The sequence below is a fragment of the Astyanax mexicanus genome, chromosome 13 (assembly GCF_023375975.1).
Source record: "Astyanax mexicanus isolate ESR-SI-001 chromosome 13, AstMex3_surface, whole genome shotgun sequence".
Classification (NCBI taxonomy): Eukaryota; Metazoa; Chordata; class Actinopteri; order Characiformes; family Acestrorhamphidae; genus Astyanax; species Astyanax mexicanus.
In genome coordinates this window covers 41,859,932-41,882,421 of record NC_064420.1, presented here as the reverse complement: position 1 = coordinate 41,882,421, position 22,490 = coordinate 41,859,932, and the positions used below count along the sequence as shown (strand labels likewise).

The following is a 22,490-nucleotide window of genomic DNA, read 5'->3' as shown; positions in this document are numbered from 1 at the left end:
TCTCATAAAGTTGGGCTGCTGTAGAGTGTGTGGAGTGTGTGTGGAGTGTGTGCTGGAGATCAGCAGCAGCTCAGCTCCAACACTGCAGGCTGGAGCCTCCGAGTGCTGAAGAAACTCTACTAAAACACTGAAACACTCACTGCCTTCAGTCGCTCAGCACCAGCTACTGAACACTGCTCACGCTTCATGACTCAGAATTGCAATATTATATATTATATATTACCCACAGGCTATTATCTAGCAGACAATAGCTTATATTAACATTCTTTACAAAACATACTTGTATTATGTAGTTGCGTGTGCAACTAATCTGACAGTATTTTAACATATATTGAATAACAGTAATTATAGAGTACTAAATATTTCTTTAAAGTAATCTATTATAAATAATTAGAAATATATGTTCTTACTTTATACTATCATGTGAAATGTTTAAAAAAGTATCTGGAGATCTTATTCACCACATATAGAGTATATATCTAATATATGTAATGTATAGTAATTTAGACACATATAAAGGTACCTTTATTATAGAGTATAAAAATATATACCCTACCTTACAATAGTTTAACATACTGTAAAGGTGTATGCCATAAATGTCATTTAATAATATAACCCCTTACCCTACATCATATAACCTATAACGCATAACTATATGACTTATAACCTATAACTTATATAGCTAATATAGACCATTTGGTTAAATTTAATCAATCATATAAACCCTCTTATTTTACTGTTGTATGAAGGTGTTATATGTACACACTTTTTTTATAAATATACAAAAATGATACTAGTATTATAAACATCACCACACGTAACTACAAGTACGTCAGAAGCACTGAGACGCAATCTTTCCTTAAAAGTAATAAACCATAAATATATGCACAGTTTTTTAGAGCAATTGAAGTTATATAAGCTTAATTTGTACAATAATAATGTTAGTCTCAAATCTGCGTTCACAGCCATTTACCGGAAATATATACACATTTGATATGATAAATATTTAATCAAATAAATATTATGTATAGATAAATAGCGTAGAGATAGAGACACCTTTCTGGCAGTAATTTTAAAAGTTTTAACATATATACTTCATACAGCTCTTGAAAAAAATAAGAGACCATTTAAAAATGATGAGTTTCTTTGATTTTACCAAATTGAAAACCTCTGGAATATAATCAAGAGGAAGATGGATGATCACAAGCCATCAAACCAAACTGAACTGCTTGAATTTTTGCACCAGGAGTGCAAGTTATCCAAAAGCAGTGTGTAAGACTGGTGGAGGAGATCATTCCAAGATGCTTGAGAAGAGTAATTAAAAACCAGGGTTATTCCACCAAATATTGATTATGAACTCATTCAGCCATTTCTCATTTTCTGCTAATAAATGCTCTAAATGACAATATTTTAATTTAGAATTTGGGAGAAATGTTGTCCGTAGTTTATAGAATAAAACAACAATGTTCATTTTACTCAAACATAAACCTATAAATAGCAAAATCAGAGAAACTGATTCAGAAACTGAAGTGAAATAAATTCATCATCCAAATAATAACACATGATTAAAACCATCACGATTTACTGGTGCAGTGGACGGACTACAACCCTGACATTTCAAGTGTAAAACGCTTGATTTGTTTGCCTCACCGACTGAACGACACATCATTAACTTTCAACTAATTCAAATCCCTATTCACTGCGTTTTAAGCAGAGCTGTAGGAACACGGCCAACACTGCCAGTCTTGCCAGGGGTGGAAGGACTTTCAGAGCCGGCCACTCTTCCACTGAGCGCCAGCGCTGTGACCTTTACTGCCAGGACGCATTCACCCTAAAGAAAGCAGCATGGGGGGCCATGCACCGAGACACCCCCATCACACACGCTCCACTCATTCGCTCGGACAGCAAAGGAATGCGTTGCGATGGAGAGATACGGAGGCTCCTGAGCTCAAAGCTAGAGAACCACCATGATTTTTTTAAGCTTAAGTTAAACCATGTGGAGCTTTTCCAGGAGAGGTGGAGAAGAAGAAGAAGAAGAAGAGGTAGAACTTACCCAAAATCATGCTGACAAAGTTCTGTTTTTCAGGCTTTTCTTGCTGCTGGTATCAGATTGGTATCAGGAAGCTTCTCCTCTGTGTTTCTCCTGGATACCTGAAGTCTTCTGTTCTGCTCTCCCCCAAAAATAATAATTACAACAACAAAAAAAAAAGAAACAGAAGAAACAGAAGCAAGTCAAGCAGCCGGCACTATCTGAACCAGAGCATAGCTGTAGTCCATTGTGGGTCCCCTGCGCCTGCTCCTTCCACCAGGTGTTCTCTGAAATGATGCTGGTTGGTGGTTGAGGGGGGAAGAAGTGGGGGCAAGGGGGGGAAAGAGGGGGGCTACAGGTCTTCTGCTCCACTCAGGTGAGACCGAGGGCAGGTTCGACTGGGGGAGGGGTATCTTTTGAAGGAGGAGGAGGCGAAAGAAAGAAAAAAAATAAAAGAAAGAAAAAAAAGGGGGGAGAGAGAAGAAACAGCAGAGCTCCCTCCGGTCAGTGAGTGATTTCCATCCAGTGGAGATCAGGAGCAGCGTGCCTCCAAAAGACAAGCTGATGAGCTACTTCCCTTCAACGGCACCATTCATCAGAGAGCGCACACAAAAATGCCTCAGTAACACACTGTCAAGCCGGTGCCTGCTCTGCTCTGCTCCCTGCTCTCTCTCTCTCTCTCTCTCCATTTCTCCCTCCCTCTCTCTCTCTCCCTCCCTCTTTTTTGGGGTTGGGTATAACCTAAAGGCACCTTACATGCCTGCGCTCTGATTGGTGGCAGCCGCAGCCAATCGGAAAAGCAGCAGCCGCTTGTCATTCTGCATAATGGGAAAGCATGCAGTGTTGGACCCAGAATGCCACAGTCTCCCTGTATCCCTCTCTCTCTCTTTCTGTTCTCTCTCTGTATCTGTCTATCTCTGTTTTTCTTCTCTCTCTCTCTCTCCCTCTCTCTTTCCAACTACGTACCTGTTATTCTCTTCTTATTCTCTATCTCTCTCTCTCAAAATCTCTCTTCCGATTTCTCCTTCTTTCCTCATCTCCCATTCTATGTCTCTTTTTCTTCAGTCTGTTCTTCTTATTCGTCACTCCTTTTCTCATTCTAGCTACCTCCATTTTTCTCTAGGTCCCCTTCTCTCATTTTATCAATCATTGCTTACTTTCTTTCCTCTCTCTCTTTCTATCTTTCTCTCTTCTTCCACATCTTTTCTCTCTTTTATCCTTCATCTATTCTTTCTTCTGTGTTTCTATCACTCATATTTTCTCTTTCTCCACTCTCTTTCACCCCATATCTCCTTATAACTCCCTTTTTTCCATCTCCCTATATATGTATGTCTCTCTTTTCTTTTCTCTTTCTTTCTATGTTTAACTTAGATAGTTACTCAGTCCACTCTTTCGTATCACGCTATACATCTCTCTTTCATTCCTCTTTTTCCTCTTTTTTCCACATCTTCACTTCTCTCTCCGTCTCATCCCTTATTTCCCGTCACTTATTTTATTAATCATTGTTTACTTTCTCTTCTCTCTCTTTCTACCTTTCTCTCTTCCTCCACATACTTGCTCTCTCTGATTCTTCATCCATTCTTCCTTCTGTGTTTCTATCACTCATATTTTCTCTTTCTCCACTCTCTCTCACCCCATATCTCCTTATAACTCCCTCTTTTCCCGTCTCTCATTCTATGTGTCTCTTTCATTCTAAGTTTAATTTAGAAAGTAACTCTGTCCATAATTTTTCTCTTCTTTTCTCAATCATCCCCTTTACTATGCGTCCCTCTTTCCCAAGCTCATCTCTCTCTCTCTCTTCCTCTCTCTTTCTTTTTTCTGTCACTCATCTACTTCTCTGTCATTCTCATTCTCACTCCCTATACCTGCTTATAGACACTTCCCTTTATCCCCATTTCCCCTTTTACATCTTTTTCTATTTCTGCCTTTTATCTGTTTTTATTGCTATAATTTGCTCAAGTGTTTCTCTTCTATCTCATTCTATCAATTTCTCTCTCTCTCTTTCGCTCATTCTCTTTCTTTCTCACCTTAATTCACCTTCTATTTACCTTCCTTTTGCCAAAGCTTGCCTTATATCTCAGTAGCTCTCATGTCTCTCCCTCTCTCTCTTTCTGTTGCTCAGTCTGTTTATGTCAGTTGGGGCGACCGACACATCCCCCCCCCTCCCCCCTCGTTTATCCTCCTCCCCTCCGCTCCCTCTCTTCTCTGACTCCATGTGACAGTGGACTTGTAAGGGGATTAACTTCCCCCGTCTCTGTCTGTGTCTGCGATCTTCTACAGGTTCTGATGTTTCTGCGTACGATCTCGCCTCTCGCGTTCACATCTTTTGCCTTGTAGGTGAGTTTTGGGAGAGAGGAAGGTGGAGAGGGTGGGGTGGGGGGGGGGGGTGATGGAGGGAAAAAAAAGAGACAGAATAGAAAGCGACAGGGCAGAGGGGGCGAAAGAACGGTGGAGGGGGAAGAGATTAAACTAAATTCAAACTGACAGAGGGATGAGGAGACATGGAGTGACAAGGAGAAAAGACTGGGAGGAATGAAAAGAGAGAGACGGCAAAAGAAACAAACAGAGCGAGGGGACAGCGAGAGAGAGAGGGAGAGAGAAAATGAAGGAATGGAGAGAGCAGGAGAGAGAGAAAAAACAATATGTCAAAGGGACAGAGATATATAGAGAAGGAGAGAGACAGAAAGGGAGAGGGAGAGAGAGAGAGATAAGAAAGACATAAAAAGAAAAATAAAGGGACGTATTGAAGGATAGGGAGACAGGGTGAAAGAGAAAAGAGAGAGGAAAAAAAGAGCTTGTGTAAAGAGAGGAAAAAGAGAAAAAGGAAAGAAAAAAAAGAGAGCAAAAAAGAATGAAAGAAGCAGAACATAACACAGCAAATAGATAGAGAGAATATAGAATGAAAGAGGGATTAAAATAAATTAAAAGAAAAGAAAAAACAAACAGTAATGGAACAGAAAGAGGTAGACAAAAGAGAATGATGTAAAAATAAGTTTAAGAAAAACAGTAAAAAGATATAGAGAGATAGTAAACTAAGAGTAAAAGAGAGGGAGACACAAAGAATTAATAGAAAAATTGAGACAAATGTTTTATTAAAATAAAATTAATAAAATTAAATTAAATTAAAATAGAGAATGAAAGGACAATGATTAAAAAAGAGCAAAATAGATATAGATAAAGATAGAGAGAATAAAAATAGAGTGAGGGGACAGTGAGAAAATAGGATGAGAGAAAAAAGAGAGATTGAAATATAAGACAGCTAGAGAAAGCGACAGAAACAGAGACAGAAAGAGAGAAAGAGAGAGAGAGATCAAGAAGAGAAACCACAGTAAAGGGAGAGCTAGAGAAAGGGAGAAAAGGGAGATTGAGAGAGAAACAAACATGTCAAGGGGACAGAAAGATGGAGACAGAGAGAGAGAGAGAAAAAGAAAAACAGAGAGAGATCAAGAAGAGAAACCACAGTAAATGGAGAGCTAGAGAGAGAGAAAGAGGAGCAACTGAGAGAGAAATTAACATGGCAAGAAGACAGAGATAGATAGAGAGAGAGAGTAAGGAGAAAAGAAGATTGAGAGAGAAACAAAAGGGGGCAGAAAGATGGGGACAGAAAGATGGAGACAGAGAGAGAGAGGGAAAGAAAGAGAGAGAGAGAGAGAGAGAGAGAGAGAGAGAGACAGATGGAATGTCTCTAGCAGGAATTGCAGTGAAATTTGCAGCAGTCGTGTTCAGTTCAATAAGGCCGAAATCTGAAATGGTTGTTTTGCGGATGAAACAGAGCCCATAAAGCTCTGTAAATAGAGTGGCTTTGGTATGTAAACCCTCCCTCACCCGCAGCAGCAGCAGCACCCAGCAGCACCCAGCAAACCCAGCGCCGCCTCTCAAACCCAGAGAAACCACGCTGCCGGCCAGAGACTGGCACTTACAGGAAAACGACTCAACAAAGCTGTCAGAAATTAATCCCCCAAAACAATACAATATCACACCACCCCCAACCCCCGCACACACACACACACACACACACACACACACTCGCACTGACATATCCAGAGAGCCACGAGCAAGCGTGAGCCTGAAGGTAAAGAAATGCTGTCTTTTATTTTGTCTCTGTCTCTGTCTCTCTCTCTCTCTCATCCCCCTCACTCTTCCTCCCTCTCCCTTGTCTCAGGCTTGTGCAGTGAGTCAGAGAGTAGTGAAGGGAATACTAAAGAGGCCGGCTGACACTCTTTAATAGCCCACTACACTGCACAGCCAGCAGAGAGGGCGAGAGACATAGACAAACACAGAGAGAGAAAGAGAGAGAGAGAGACTGACACAGAGCCAGACACATTTCATAGTCTACTACTGTATTACTACAGTTATTCAAATACGAGCTTCATAGTCTGTGACTGTGCAGTCAATGCAGAGGACGAGAGACATACAGTACAGACAGAGAGAGAGAGAGAGAGAGAGAGAGAGAGAGAGAGATGCATACAAAAACAGCTTTTTATCATTATACTGCCACTGATACAGACATATACACAGTCTTTATAGGCCAATGAACAGCACTGACAACGAGACATATGGACACAAAGCCAAGCCAAATAGTCTACTACTGTACTGCCACAGTTATTTAAATGCACTCCTCATAGTCTGCCAATGTGCAGCCAATGAATAGGGCAATACAATACAACTCTGGAAAACAAATAAGAGACCACTTAAAAATGATGAGTTTCTTTGATTTTACCAAATTGAAAACCTCTAGAATATAATCAAGAGGAAGATGGATGATCACAAGCCATCAAACCAAGCTGAACTGCTTGAATTTTTGCACCAGGAGTGCAAACTGAGAGAAGGAGAGAGAGTAAACTGTTTAAAGAGAAACTGAGACATTCCTACAGAAATATATATTTTGTGATCATGTGATTAATACTACCCTTTTTATAGGCCACAAGAAAGCACTGAAGATAAGAGATATAGAGATATACAAAGAGAGAGAGAGAGAGAGAGAGAGAGAGACAGACACATTTCATAGTCTACTACTGTATTACCATAGTTATTCAAATACACTTTTCATAGTGTGTGACTGTGCAGCCAATGCAGAGGACAGGAGACATACAGTAGAAATAGAGATTGATAAAATGATAGAGAAATTGAGAAAGAGAGCGACAGAGATAGTACAGGTTGCCGCTGTCCAATGAAAAACAAATATTTAAATTTATGTCGTTTTTTTTTGTTTGATGCACAACTTAAACTCACAAACTGTATCTTACACTGTTTCACAATATCTTGAAGAATGGACCAATGGAAATTCTCTAAAATGACCTAAACATAAACTCTTTTTACAGTGACTTTCATTAAAGGTTAAGAGGGTTTTATATCTCCCTCTTGTAAAGTTGCTGTTTTTATTAAACAGCAACAAAAAAACTCTTTCTTTATAGACCACCAGAGAGCATTAAAGATGACAGGCAGAGAGATAAAGAAAGAGATAAAGAAAAAAAAGAAAGAAAGAAAGAGTGACTGACACAAAGCCATGTTTTATAGTCTACTACTGTATTACCACAGTTACTAAATACACTCTTCATAGTTTCACAGTCTGTGCACTATGCAGCCAGAGAACGAGAGACAGTAATAGAGTAACAGAGAGAGAAAGAGACAGAGAGAAAGAAAGAGAGAGAGAGATTCATACAGAAATAGATATTTTGTGTTTAAGTGATTAATATTGCTATAATATTACCACAGCTACACCCATATATACAATCCTAATTGGCCACTGAACAACAGAGAGAGAGAAAATGAAGCCAGACACATTTCATAGTCTACTACTGCATTACTACAGATATTCAAATGCACTCCTCATAGTTTCATAGTCATAGTGTACTGTGCAGCCAAATCAGAGGATAAGAAACACAGTCGAGAGAACGAAGGAAAAAAAAAAAAGCATAAAGAATCAGATTATTATTTTTATTTAGTTGTATACTACCAAAGAAACGCACATATAAACCCTCTTTATTGGCCATTAAACAGCATTGAGAGCAATAGAGACAGAGATACAATATATCTCTATTTACACTTAAAAACAAAGATAACCAAATAGTACTATAGTAGATTTTTCTGGCATGGCAGAGACTGGTATTTGTGACTATACAAATGCATGTACTGCAACACACAGTCAGTACAGAGGATGAGAATCAAACGGGAAGAATGAGAGAGAGACAAAGCCAGTGACATTCTGTGTGTATTATTTGTGTGTATTAACTCTACTAATGCCATAATACCACAGCTATACAAATACACACACACATAAAACACACACAAAGAGATGCGCACACTCACAAACACACACCCGTACACGCTGTCATCTGATCCCAGACACTGCTCGCACTGTTTGCCATCACCTGAGCAAACAGCATTGTTATGAGGGCGAAGCCTGGCTCCTGAAAATGATCACTATGATTGAGCTCCCACACACAGCATGCGCTCATACACCGGGTTTTCATTAAGAGCTTTTATCACTGCTCTTACAAAGGCCATGCCAAAGCAGCCCGGATTACCTCGTCCAGCGCCTGTAATCACGAGTAGCTGCCCACTAAAGCCACAGTCACAGCACCTGCTCTGGCCCAGTCTGCACACACCCAATGAAGAGGGCAGACACTTCATTCTTTGTTTCTTCCAAGATCAAGGGTTTAAAAAAAAAGTATATTCTACCATACAAAGAAAAGTTTATACTGATCTACTCCATGCCTGGTATTAGCCAAAGCAAATACAAAATAGACTGTTTTAAAAATATGTCCCAATATTCCATATTGTAGCAAAAAACTTTGGCGATATCATCGTATGAAACAATATAGCAGAGCAACTGTGTTTTTACTATTCAGTACTGTCTCTTATTTATTAAAAATTATTATAGATTCTAACTAGCTGAAAGAAATGCAAGTCAAGCAGTGTGTTAATGTTAGGCTAGCTAAAACTTTTTAAATCATTTCGTTTTAAATGTTCTTAATTCTTCTTAATTTTATTTTATTTTCACTCTACTAGAGAGAGAGAGAAAGACTCATACAGAAACAGAGAAACAGATATTTTGTGATTAAGTGATTAATATTGCTACAGAGAGAGAGAGAGAGAGAGAGTGCACTTTTTAAATCTTTTCGTTTTAAATGTTCTTAATTCTTCTTAATTTTATTTTATTTTCACTCTACTAGAGAGAGAGAGAAAGACTCATACAGAAACAGAGAAACAGATATTTTGTGATTAAGTGATTAATATTGCTACAGAGAGAGAGAGAGAGAGAGAGAGAGAGTGCACTTTTTAAATCTTTTCGTTTTAAATGTTCCTAATTCTTCTTAATTTTATTTTATTTTCACTCTACTAGAGAGAGAGAGAAAGACTCATACAGAAACAGAGAAACAGATATTTTGTGATTAAGTGATTAATATTGCTACAGAGAGAGAGAGAGAGAGAGAGAGAGAGTGCACTTTTTAAATCTTTTCGTTTTAAATGTTCCTAATTCTTCTTAATTGTATTTAATTATTACATTGAGCTGGACAGCTGGACAGCTAGCAACACAATGTACACAAATTTTTTATGTAATATTACAATAATATGCTATAAACTAATGCTTACTTTCTTACAATGCCATTTTACTCAGTATATGCCTTGCTGATGTATTAACAAACCTTATATCTACTTTTCTGCTGTTTTTCTATTTTTAATTTAAATAATTTAAGGCAAACACTGGTAGCTGTTCTTCATATCATGTTCAAAGAGTATGACCTTTCACAATCACATAAAATAAGAACTGGTCATGAAACACATTGTCCTTAAAAATAAATAAAACGTATGAAACAATTTTTCACTTTTAGTTTTCAGTGTTTTTGTGTGGACAGGCAAAAACTTTAAATATGCTTATGTTTTACTTGTTCTATGGTTTTAACTACTGGTTTCAAAACTACTTACAGTATAAAGATAAACTTAATAAAAGGAGAAGAAAATGCCATTAAGGATAATGCCAATTCCTAAAAGCCATAATGATTATAATGTTATATTATTAAAATGTTAACGTTGATAAATTTGGGATGCGTATGTGCTGATAGTAAAAGAATATATTTTAGTAGAATGTAAATATATTAAAGAAGCTTAGTTGGATGAATCATCTTCACACTAGACTACATACGTCTGCTATGTTCTTGCTGTAGTGTGTGTGTGTGGGGGGGGGGTGCGTGACGTGTGCAGGTGTGATGAATTGCGCATAAACCAATAGAGTGTTGGAATGGTATATGTTTATACTTCTCTACATCCAGCCACAATCAGATTCACTCTATCTGGATGGAGATTTTTATTTGATTAAGGGTTTAACTGAATGATGAGAAGATGGAATGAAAACAAGCTGAAATGGAATAGGAGTAATGTAGCTATTTTTTAAATGTAAGAAGTAGAAAATAATTACTCCAGCAAAGTATAGATAATCTACTATTTCTACTTCTTTACTTCTCTACACCTCTGCTCCTGACATGCGACTTCATCATTGGTGACTAATTGACTGAAGTGACTTATCAGAGCAGCCTGATAGCAGTCCACTGTTTTGTCCTTCAGTGTATCTGAACTCTGTTTGCTGTATAGGTGCAGGTAAGGTAGGTGTGCTCAGGGACGGCGGTGTCGTCGGTGTGTCTGCGTGGGGGGTGAGGAGGAGTGTGACCGCTGTGTGTCAGCAGCAGAGGGGATCGTGTTTCCTCATTAGTTGTGTTGATATCAATAATTCAGAAACGGGCCTTGTTGAGCTCAATGGGCCGATCGCTAATGTGCTGTCTACCCGCTGGGGCCTAAGACCCAGCAGGACTTTAATGGATGTCATGATGAGAGGGTGAAATCCAAGAATGGGGATCCTCTGTCACCCCCTGGCTTTGGTGTGTGTGTGTGTGTGTGTGTGTGTGTGTGGTGAGAAGCTCATGGTAGATATCTCTCACGGTGAGAGAGGAGGAGGAGGCCGTGGGCGGAGAGGTGCCGGACAGGAGGATTGATGGAGAAATGTGAGTTGAAGGCGGAGCTGAGGAGGAAATAAAGGGGTAAACAGGGTAAACAGCATCCCTGGCCTGAGTTACTGTTTACATCAATACGTTATTCTGGCCATTGTGTGTGTTGACAGGAATGGCTCTGCAGCCTCAGCTCCTGAGGTCAATAGACCACTCACATTCCCACAGAGGTCACTGATCAGCATACAGTATATACTGTATAGCAGGATCGGGGGTCGGCAATAGAGAAACATGTGGCCCGTGAGGTGGTTTGAACTACAATGAATGATAATAAAAAAAATAAATAAATAAAATGCTTCTCTGGTTAGCTTTTGTTTACATCCCTTCCCTTTCTCTCTGTCGCACTTGGCGTGACTTTAGGCTCCCTATCTCCTTATAAGGGCATTTTTTTGCTAGCCGTGTCTCAGTTCACTAGCCGGGGCAGCGATAGTGTATTGGACCACAACCCTGACGACACAGGTTTAGTTGAGATCAACTGTTCTGCAATTGGGTTCAACAACCCTCTGGGCTGGAGAGCTACTAGTCTGTAGCACTTCATCCCATTACACTTCATTTTCCAAAACAGATTTTTTTTGTGGCCCGCCATGTAAAGGCTTGGAAAATATCTGGCCCGCAGCCAAACTTAATTGCCGACCCCTGCTGTACAGAAGACATACGTTCTAATAAATGCATTAATAGCTTTAACTTTAGGCTGCAACAACTACTGATACAGAAGCACTAATTCACACACACACGGCTTGTCTAGCCCCTGTAGAGAAATTCTTTCTGCCAGTAGAAGAGAGGTAAGACTTTCTGGCGCAGTTAAACCTATGATGAACCTATAAGCACCATGTCTAATGTCAGTGATGGACTACAGGAGTAAATAGCCTGAATGTGAGCGGCTGGTGGAGCAATGGAGACTTCAGAAGAGGAAACTCAGAGCTCAGTAGTTCATTCACCCATAGCAAAACCAAAGAAACGAAGAAGTAAAGTTTCTGACTGAGCTAGCTCTCTCTCTCTCTAACTAAAGGAGAGTGCATCACACCCGCCCAGGTTAAAATGATTCTTCCACATGCTCGGTGAAATTGCCCATTCTCACCAGAGAGGGCCTTAAATCCCAAAACTTAGACATCCGCTTTAATATTCATATTAAACAGCCAAACCTGATTCAGCTGACAAGTCTATTGAGTGTTTCAACAGACTTTATCAGTCAGTGAGCTACAGATAAGAAATAAATATTATTGAAGTGACTAAACAAGCACTCACATTAACACAGGAATGATACATTTTATGAAGGCTAAAGACTGAGCACTTGACTTTCACCACAGCTCCATTAGCTGACCGTCGCAAGCTGTGTCTAATTCCAGCAAATTTCACGCAGATTTACAGGCCTAATGACACTTCAAGGCACAGCGATATCCCCTGGCTTGGTGTATTATGGCTCTCAAGGTTACGCTGCTCCTTTGTTATTCATAGTTATTATGATAAATATACCTGCAAAGTGAATGAACTGCTACTAAGTCATCTATTATCCATGAAATATGATTGCAGATTATGATCTAAGAGATGCTTATTTTGAGGTGCCGCCAGAGCTATAATCCCATAGAGTGTATTGTCATGGAGATATTAATAGCTAAAAGTTAAAACAGCACATGAAAATCCCGGGCTCTAGGGTGATGCCAGGCCGTGCCAGGCAAGGGAAGGCCAGGATAAGCCACAGTGAGGCACAGTAGTAATCTGAAGACAGAGAGTGAGTAAGTCAGGTGCTGCTGGGTGAGCCCTGTAATCTGCCACGATCCCCGCCACCAGCTGGAGGCTACGGAGGGTGTGTGTGTGGGAGGGAGGGGAGGGGAGTATTGTCAGGTAGACAGCAATACAGAGAGAGACAGGGAGAGAGATAGAGAGAGACACATGGAAAGAGAGAGAAAAAGAACTTGATATTGGATGGGGGGGAACAGAGACAGTAAAAGAGTGACAGGGTGGAAAATGACTGAAAGGTGAAGAGAGACAGAACAGTGAGAGACATAAAGGGTCAAGAGAGAAAAGAGAAAGAACATTAGCGAGGGAGAGAGAGAATAGAGTGAGAAACGAAGAGAGAGAAGGAGGTAGAAAGAAATGAGGAAGAGGAATGGATAAAGAAAAGGAGCAGGAGAGAGAAGCATAGTAAGAAAACAAGGTAGAGGCAGAGAGGTAGAGAGAGCGAGAGAGAGAGGTACAGAGACAGTAAAATCGAAAAAGAGGAAAAGAGAGGAGATTAAGTGTAAGAGAGTGAGACACGGGTGGAAAAAAGGCATTGAAAGAAGCAGAGAGAAAAGGAAGAGAGAGAGAAAGACAAAAAAGAGCGTGAAAAACAGAGTGGAGAGAAAAGGGAGAATGAGGTAAACAGACAGGAACAAAAAAAGACAAAGTGAGAAAGAAATATAGAAAAGGAGACATTTTTAAAAAGACAGTATAGTACTAAATGTAGGCCTGTCATGATTATTTTTTGCGAACAATATTTTGTCCCAAAAATTATTGTGAAAATGTTGGCATTTTTATACACTAATTTAGCACTAATAAAATGATAACATAATATCACAACAAAGAAATGAACCCTTTTACATATTGTGAAGTGCGGAGGCAGGGGCATCGTGGGTCTGCCCCACACCATGACGTTCAGCCCCGGTCTGTCCAAGCTGGCCTGCGTTGAACCGGCATAAAGAACCTGCCTCAGCCTTCACTCAAGAGATACGCTGATGGTGGATAGAAAGCTGAGGTAGCATGAACCTAAGACACTAAAGTTAAGTGACTAGAGTTGTACTGGGCTGTTACTATATTTCTTTAAGTTTGTTTTAGGTGTTGATGAAGGACATTTTTCCTAATAAAGGTAGGTTTTGCATGTTGGACACAATGGACGATATCACGATTATTAAAATAATTGAGGTCAAATTATTGAACAATAAGTTGATAATGTAGTTTTTGTGACAGGCCTAAGTAAAGGCCAATGAGGCAGAGACACAGGAAGATGTTTAGAGAATGAGGTAGAGAGAGACAGAAAGGGAAAGATAATAAGGAGAGGGAGGAAAGGAGAGAGAGAGAGAGAAGGAGAACTGAAAGAAACAGGGCTAAAAAGGCTGAGTGGCTGAGACAGTGAGAAAGATAGAGGTAGAGAAAGGGATATATAGAGATAGTTTACAGAGAGGAGAAGAGTAGTGAAGGTCAATAAGGTAGAGAGAAAGAGAGAGTGAGAATATATATAATATAAAAGATTGCAGGATGTGAGAAAATCTGGTAGAGAGAGTGAGAAACACAGTAGATAGTGACGAGACAGTAGTGAAGGTCAATGAGGAAGAGAGACAGATGGGTGTGAGAATGCTGAGATAATGGACATAGAATGGGGTAGAAGAAAAGAAGGATATGTGAGAGAATGATGTAGAGAAAGACAATGAGAATACAGGAATAATGAGGGGACAGTGTAGAGAGTGTGTGAGATAGAATGCACATATGATAAAACAGGATGAAGAGATGTAGAACATGATACATAGACGAAGTAGAGAAAAGGGTTTACAGAGAGAGGAAGAGAAGTGAAGGTCAAAAAGTTAGAGAGAGAGACAGTCAGAATATGAAGAATATAAAAGAGGGAGAAAGAATGACAAGAGAATATTGAAGGTCAATGAGGTAGAGAGACAGGAGACAGGAGGATGTGAGAATGCTGAGATAATGGAGAGAGAATGGGGAAGAAGTAAAGAAGGGTATGTGAGAAAATGATGTAGAGAAAGACAATGAAGAATATGGGGATAAAGACAGAATAGAGTAGAGAGTGTGACAAAGAGAATGGACAAATGATAAAACAGAAAGTGAAGATGAAGAGATGTAGAACAAGATACACATAGAAGAAGTAGAGAGATGGGTTTACAGAGAGAGGAAGAGAAGTGAAGGTCAATAAGTTTGAGAGAGAGACAGTCAGAATATGAAGAATATAAAAGATGGCAGGATGTGAAAGAATGTGGTAGAGGGGGAGAAAGAATGACAAGAGAATATTGAAGGTCAATGAAGTAGAGAGACAGGAGACAGGAGGATGTGAGAATGCTGAGATAATGGAGAGAGAAAGACAACGACAATATAGGGATAATGAAAGAATAGGGTAGAGATTAGAGTGTGAGAAAGAAAATGTATATCTGATTAAACAGGGAGAGTGAAGATGAAGAGATGTAGAACAGGATACATAGAGAAGAAGTAGAGAAAGAGAGTGAGAGAGAGAGAATGAGGAAGAGAAGCTTGTACCCAAAAAGTAAGCGCTGAGTGAGGGTGAAGCTGCACTGCGACAAAGACGAGAGGGGTTCCAGTCCTGTCCCTCAGGTCCTGCCCTTATATTAGCTGCAATTACAGTGATAAGACTCTTTAATGTGGAGGCAGCAGACCCAAACAATGGGATGGTTCAGAAAGCACAATACTGCCCTCTGCAGGCCCACCGCTACCAGCACACAACTGTAAACAAAGAGAGAAATCAATATGGCGAGCACACTGCCTCAGCAACCACGCTCGCTCTCGAAGAAATCTGCCCCATCTGCATTAAACCTTACTTATTATTTAACACAAGTCTCCAAAATCAGATTCTTTTTTATTCGATTGGGGTTCTAATGGTCAGAATACAACCTCTCAAGAATAGCAACCAACAGCTAATCAATGCTCGTGTCTAGTAATGTGCAAGTAACGGAACATATTCCAGTAATGTAGGCCACGGGATATCTGTTCTGACACTGTAGGAGGATCAAGAGGGGTGTGAGATAACCATGATCAGAAAAATATCACTGTACCCACATGGACTTAGCACATGCCAGCTCCTTAGGGATTTTTTTTTTTTTTTTTTTGCTGCCTGTAAAGGGCACCAATTACCATGAGAATTATGGTTTATTTAGAGAGCTGTTTTTAGACATGGCGGACAGCTCTGTGGGGTGTCACATCCCTAAACACCCCCCTCGAAGCAAGTGGAGACCCCTATCACAGTACCAGGGACAGCCTCCAGCCTGGAAATCAACTCCAACTGCAAACTGACTCCACCACGCCTTGGACACAAACCAAACTCGGAACACACACTTGATCAGAAGTACGCGGGCATTACAAAACAGGCGCTGTGGAACAAGTTGCCCTATTCAATCCAGGGCAAGAGTCATCATGTGTTGGCCAAATCATTAGAGACAGGTCTAATGATGTTGGTGGACGTTATGCAGGTAGGCTTATAGACTAGAATCTAATAAAAAATAATCTGTTAGATGTGCTGTGTGGTCTAGCAGGCTATGCGCTGTCACTATGATTGAGAGATCGCTGGTTCGAATCCCGGTCATGCAGCTTGCCATCAGCTCCAAAGAGTGATGTCGATCAGCACAAGGCGTCTGTCTGTGAGCTGATGTATCAGAACCGAGTCGCAATGCTGCATCAGCAGCAGTTCAAAAAGAGGCAGAGTCTGACTTCACATATGTCAGAGGAGACATGTGCTAGTCTTCACCCTTCTTGTGTTGTGGAATCACTGGTGATAGGGGATATACAGCTGAGTAGCAAGTTGCATGGGTGAGACAATCGGCCTGGCTAAATTGGGGAGAAGAAAGAGAAGAAAATCGAAATAAATCATTAAAAAAAAGAATCTGTTGCGTTATTTAGCCCTGCGATGGATTGGCAGCCTGTCCAGGGTTTATCCTGCCTTCCATTCAATTGCTCCTGGGATTGGCTCTGACTCTCCCATGACCCATAACGGATTAAGCAGGTTTGAGTTAGTGAGTGTAAACAGGGCTTAATTTAAAGTCATTTTGGAGCATTTTCTTATTTTTTTTTATACCTTTTATTTAATCTACCCTTACCCTATTTTGTAGCCAATCTAGTTGAATCAATTAACTCACAACCTCATTAGGACTCCTCATCATTTGCAATGTTTCTGACACTAGAAGAGTGGGGACAAGCACATGCGTCCACTGATATATGTGAAGTCAGCCACCGCTTCTTTTTGAACCAGATTCACAGCTCCAATACATCAACTGCGGGAGCCAGTATCACAAACAATAATAATGGCCAATCTGCATGAGCACTGATTCAAGGTTAAATAAATGAATGAATGAATACTCATATAGCACCTTTCTAGACACCCAATGATGTTTTACAATCAATCACCTTCTACACTCAACTCATTCACACACCAGTGAGATGTGGCAGCCAATCACACACAGCGTACTCTCAACCTGAAACAACCTAGAGGATTGCATTGGGTACTAAGGAATTGACCCATTGAACACAGTCAGCATACAGTCATATATACATTCACATGCAGACATACTTAGACCCACACACATACACCAGGACAAGCTTTAGAGTATTCAATTTACCTGATCTTTATGTTTTTGGACTGTGGGAGGAAACTGGAGTCTCTGGAGCTGTGAGGTGAACATGCTACCACTAAGCCACTGTTAACTACCAATGATTACTAAAGGGCACATACAGAAACTGAATTTAAGACCAGCTGTTAAACATATTCATCTCTAGAGCTTTAACACTGATCAATGTCTGACCACAGGTCCTCTACTACTATGACACTTCCATGTTAGTATCACTGCTGTAATAAGAACAGTCCACCATCCAACAATATCTGGTCTGAGGTGGTCCAGTGGTGGCTCTGTTCCATTAATAGAGGGTGGATGACCTGCAGTCAGTAATCCTACACCTACAAAGTGCAGCAATATGTTACATGTACCCTATAAAGTGTCCAGTGAGGGTAGATACAAGCCTACTTAACTGGAAACTGTTTAGTAACTGGCAAAAATGCACCAGAAATCAAAAATGCATCATCACACCGGTTTAAATAGGTGACTTCCATTAACACTGTAACACCCAGTGCTGGACCGGGCCTCAGCCAGGCTGCTGAAGCAGAGTTTTCCATGGGCACCTGACGCATCGATGGCACTGCGACAAATCAGAATGTGCTGTGGAAGTGGGCCACTGGATTTGAGGCTCTCTTAGCGGCTTCTCTGCCTGGCCAGAGGTCCGGTGGTGAGTTGGAATACTGGTAGGCTTACTCTATTTTTAATGTGGCAGAAGAGAGACAAGAGTACAGGAGATTAAATATGGACTAAGTGACTGGGGTTGGCCAGTCATGCAGATACCAGATACAGCATAGTGAAGATTTAAGGCAGCACGGATCTTTTAACAGCTCTTTCATCATCATTTCTCTCTTTCTAGGTATTTTGTCTATTTATGCCAGCTCAAAGCCCTCTCAACACATCACTTCCAAAGTTTTATCCCCTGAAACAATGCATGTTCTAACCTATCCTCTGCCAATATACCTCTACTGTTTTCTTATTATGTAGAACTGGGTCTGAAGCTATGTAAGCTTTTTTTTTTTTAAGGAAAAGGAACCAAACAAAAAACATTTATTTAAATGATGTTTTTTTTTTTGCTGACATTCTTCAAATAATATTCTGATGATCTTATAGTCCAGACCTTAAAGCAGCATTATGTGAGAAGCTGGATTTCTTGCTCCTGGATTCCCCCACAGTTGAAGTGTAATTCAAATGTTGAGCCAAAACTAAAGGACATGCTGTACACATGATTTTCTGGGCAAGCTAAGAGATACAAAACCAGCAAATAAAGTGTAAGAAGCATGTGGACCAGTAGAGTAATCTTACAGGATGTTATATGATTTTTTGAACATAAAAAAATGTGTAATTTATCATCTTCCTATTACAGGTGAGCGGAGCATTGACGCTGCTATTTTAAAGTTTTAAAAAATACATAGTGATGAATTAATGCCATGCTTTAACATCAATAACTACATTTGGGATGACTTGGATGGTAAGAAGTTTAACTTTAAAAAGAATGAGATTATTGTTACACTGTCAGCCCGAATAGGTTGAATTTACTTAAATCATTTAAGGAAACAGGCTGCCTTAAAGTTTTAAGTAATGTTTACTGAAAATGTGAGTTAATTTGACTAAAAACATTTAGTTATTATGCCTAAATTGTAAGTACATTTCATTGAACTTTATTTCTTGTTATATAAATCGCTTTGCATAATAATTCTACTTTAAGTGCTATAGAGTAAACCGTATAGAGCATTCAGCCAACAGAAAATGATGCTTGTTCTTACAGCCTACAACATAGAGGCCAAGCAGTTAATCCTAATATATGATATTTCATATGGGAGCCTGGGGGGGAATCACTACACACTAACGGTGAGCGTCAGAATCTAGGGGACACACCCAGTATACAAATAGGTTGTTGTAGAAGCCAATGGAAAAGAAGCTGCAAATGGCAAAACAGACTAAACTCAGTTTTTATAAGTTGATACAACTCAAAGACCTCCTTTTAAATTTAAATGTCCACATAAATGTTTGCCTAATTTAAAATAGTTAATTAATGTTTGAAAAAAATCTAAATTTACACTAATTGTGAGTTTACAGTGTAGCATTGTGTCAGATTAGAATCATTGGCAATGCCAGTTAATAACACAATATACAATATTTTGCACATTTGAAAACACCATAAAAAGACCACATATTGGATTCTATACTCTCGTAAGACTGTCCTAACTTTCCAAGCAGGAAATATGACATCCAGTTGAAAAGTGGAACTCAAAAGGAATGAAGCATCAGGCCTCATTTGATTGCTAATATTGAACTACAAATCTCTTAGTTATAAATTTTTTAAGCTTCAAATACTGCTTGCTCATACTGCCCAATTGTCAGATTGCTTATTTATACACATTTACACACTTGCCAACAATGAGAGATTCCACTGTTATCTGAAATATACAGCATAATTGCTTTATTTTCATTTGCATGCCGCTGGTGCTTCTGAAAAATGTTTTGCATTACTTCAAACCTTTGTGTACTTTCAGTATCAGTCACAGCTAAATGTCACTGCACAGCAATTACACTGTAAACAAGCCGCTTATATTACTTATTATTATGGATCTAATGCCTTTTACAATCCACGCTTTCATGTCAACATGGATCATATCCGTCACGTCTGCACAGATCAGCATACATGTGCTGTTTTCCCCTGTTTGCACTACTAAAAACAGAGCTCCCAGCAACATATCTGTTCTCTGAAGTTGAGAAGAATCTGTCATGTATGTTCCTATATCGGTCCTTGTATGTCCTTGCATGTTACCAAAGCAAATTCCTGGCATGCCTGTCATAGTTGGCAAAATGTGTATCTATATGCACACACACAGTGCTGATGAATTGCATGTGAAATGCCAGACTATACGACTGCGTGGTAAACAATGTTGTCAGCAAATGCCAAGGAAAGCCGCTTGAGACTGTGACAAGCTGTAAAAATAGTTTCTCAATTTCTCAATTTGAGGCTACTTTCTACACTTGCTACATGATATGCACTATCTACTATTTATACTACATATAAATACAAATTAGTATATCATTGAAAAGTTACTTTATTTCAGTAATTCATTTCAAAATTTGAAACTTATATATGACATAGATGTGTTACACACAGAGTGATATATTTTAAGCATTTATTTCTTGATTATGATTTACAGCCAATAAAAACACAAAAAGCAATGTCTCAGAACATTTGAATATTATATAAGACCCATTGGTACTTTTGGCCGTGTGGACAAAGACAAGAAAATTCCTCAGGATACGGTAAAATATTGATATATTGCACAGCTCTACATTTGAGTCACATAAATGAATATACAACACTTTAATATACAGCTCTGGAATAAAAATGATGAGTTTCTTTGATTTTACCAAATTGAAAACCTCTGAAATATAACCAAGAAGAAGATGGATGATCACAAGCCATCAAACCAAACTGCTTGAATTTTTGCATCAGGAGTAAAGGCATAAAGTTATTCAAAAGCAGTGTGTAAGACTGGTGGAGGAGAACATGCCAAGATGCATGAAAACTGTTTAGAAGCCAGGGTTATTCCACTAAATATTGATTTTTGAAACTTTATTAATATAAACTGGTTTCCTTTGCATTATTTGACCTCTGCATCTTTTTTGTTATTTTAGTCATTTCTCATTTTCTGCAAATAAATGCTCTAAATGACAAAAATTTTATTTTGAATTTGGGTAAAATGTTGTCAGTAGTTTATAGAATAAAACAACAATGTTCATTTTACTCAAATGTATACCTATAAATAGTGGTCTCTTGTTTTTTTCCAGAGCTGTATTTTAGTGCATATAGGAAGTAATGGACAAATTTATGTCTATTTGGAGCATTTGTGTAATGTGAGGTACATTTCACAGCCCTGTGTGAGGATTTCTCTTCGTCTCTTCTCTCTCTCAGAAGCGTGTGTTCAGACGTGTGTGTGGTGAAAAGGGCCAGTGTATGTTGTATGTGTTCAGGTGCGTGCTGTGCGTAGATCAGCAGTACTGTGTGTTCTGGCGTGAGGATGGTGAATTTAGAGTCTGCACTAAAAGGTCATAGAATGGCAGAAGTCCCAGAATGCATTTCTGCCTTTATGACTTAAAAATGATCAAATCCAAAAGTACAGGAATTCCTTGAAAAACACAGTGGCTGTTTTCGAAGAAAGAGATTAAGCCCAGTCTTGGAGTGCACAGCATTATGAATGGAGATTTTCCCTGTCTGGAAAACTGCCCCATAAAGTTTAACATCTTCAAGTAAATAAATAATATTAAAAAATAATTAGCCTACAGAGATTTAGAGAGAATTGTTGGATCTGCTCAATCAAGTAAGCACTCAACCTACAGAAGTTAATCTACACACACTAACACTAACACACACAAACACATACATACTAATTACATTTCTATGCAAGAAGTAGATACACAACACTGTCTCTGTGTCTGTGTGAGTCACAGGCTGCTGCTGCCTGAGAAGTGCTGGGGTTGTTTGGTTGTGAGGAGTAAACACGAGGTAAACGCATGGACTCTATCCACATGGCTGAACACATGCTTGTAAACATGGGCATGTGCCGAAACCTGTGAACCTCAGTCCAGCACAGTTTTGTGCAAATATTTACAGCTGAATTTATGCTTTTAATCCCAGAAAAACTCTCTTATTTCCCTTTTAAAAAGCCATTTAATTGCCTGATTAAAGGGCTGATTACTGTTTTTTCTCAGGTTTTGAGTTGAGCTCAGCTCTTGATTGGTCCGGACGCGAGACGCTCCGGTGGAGGTGGGGCTGCAAAATAAACCTCTCTAATAAACAACATAAAGCATAAAGCTCTTACACATTTAACTTTACATACTTCAGTCATATTATAAAAAAAACATTTGAATGTACAAAATGCATGTGAATGTACAGAACCTCTTTATGTGGTGTTCCGGGCGAACGCTTGCTGACGGAAGGCCTTTGCTGCGAGATTGTCCTTGAAAAGCACAGAGTCAGTGGGGCTGGAACGAGTATCAGATGGCACAGACAATCACACTAAAATTAGAATATCGATCAGGAATGGATAGATACGTGAGTTTCCTGTGCAACACCAGGAAAAGGGGGATATGATTTACATTTTTGCGGAGTGA

The 22,490-nt window shown here is 39.4% G+C and overlaps 1 protein-coding gene across 2 annotated transcripts in view; it reads right to left on the bottom strand.

The window, feature by feature from the left end:
- The window catches only part of znf385a (zinc finger protein 385A), a 176,696-nt gene that overhangs the window by 148,673 nt on the left and 5,533 nt on the right, over positions 1-22,490 (bottom strand). Inside the window, exon 1 of one of the 2 annotated variants that reach the window (XM_022676908.2) lies at positions 2,054-2,700. The exons of the other annotated variant lie outside the window; for it this stretch is intronic. Within the exon in view, the coding sequence (XP_022532629.2) occupies positions 2,054-2,063 (10 nt within the window). The 5' untranslated portion in view covers positions 2,064-2,700. Of the gene's footprint in view, positions 1-2,053; positions 2,701-22,490 lie in introns of those variants that run through there. 2 annotated transcript variants of the gene reach the window in all.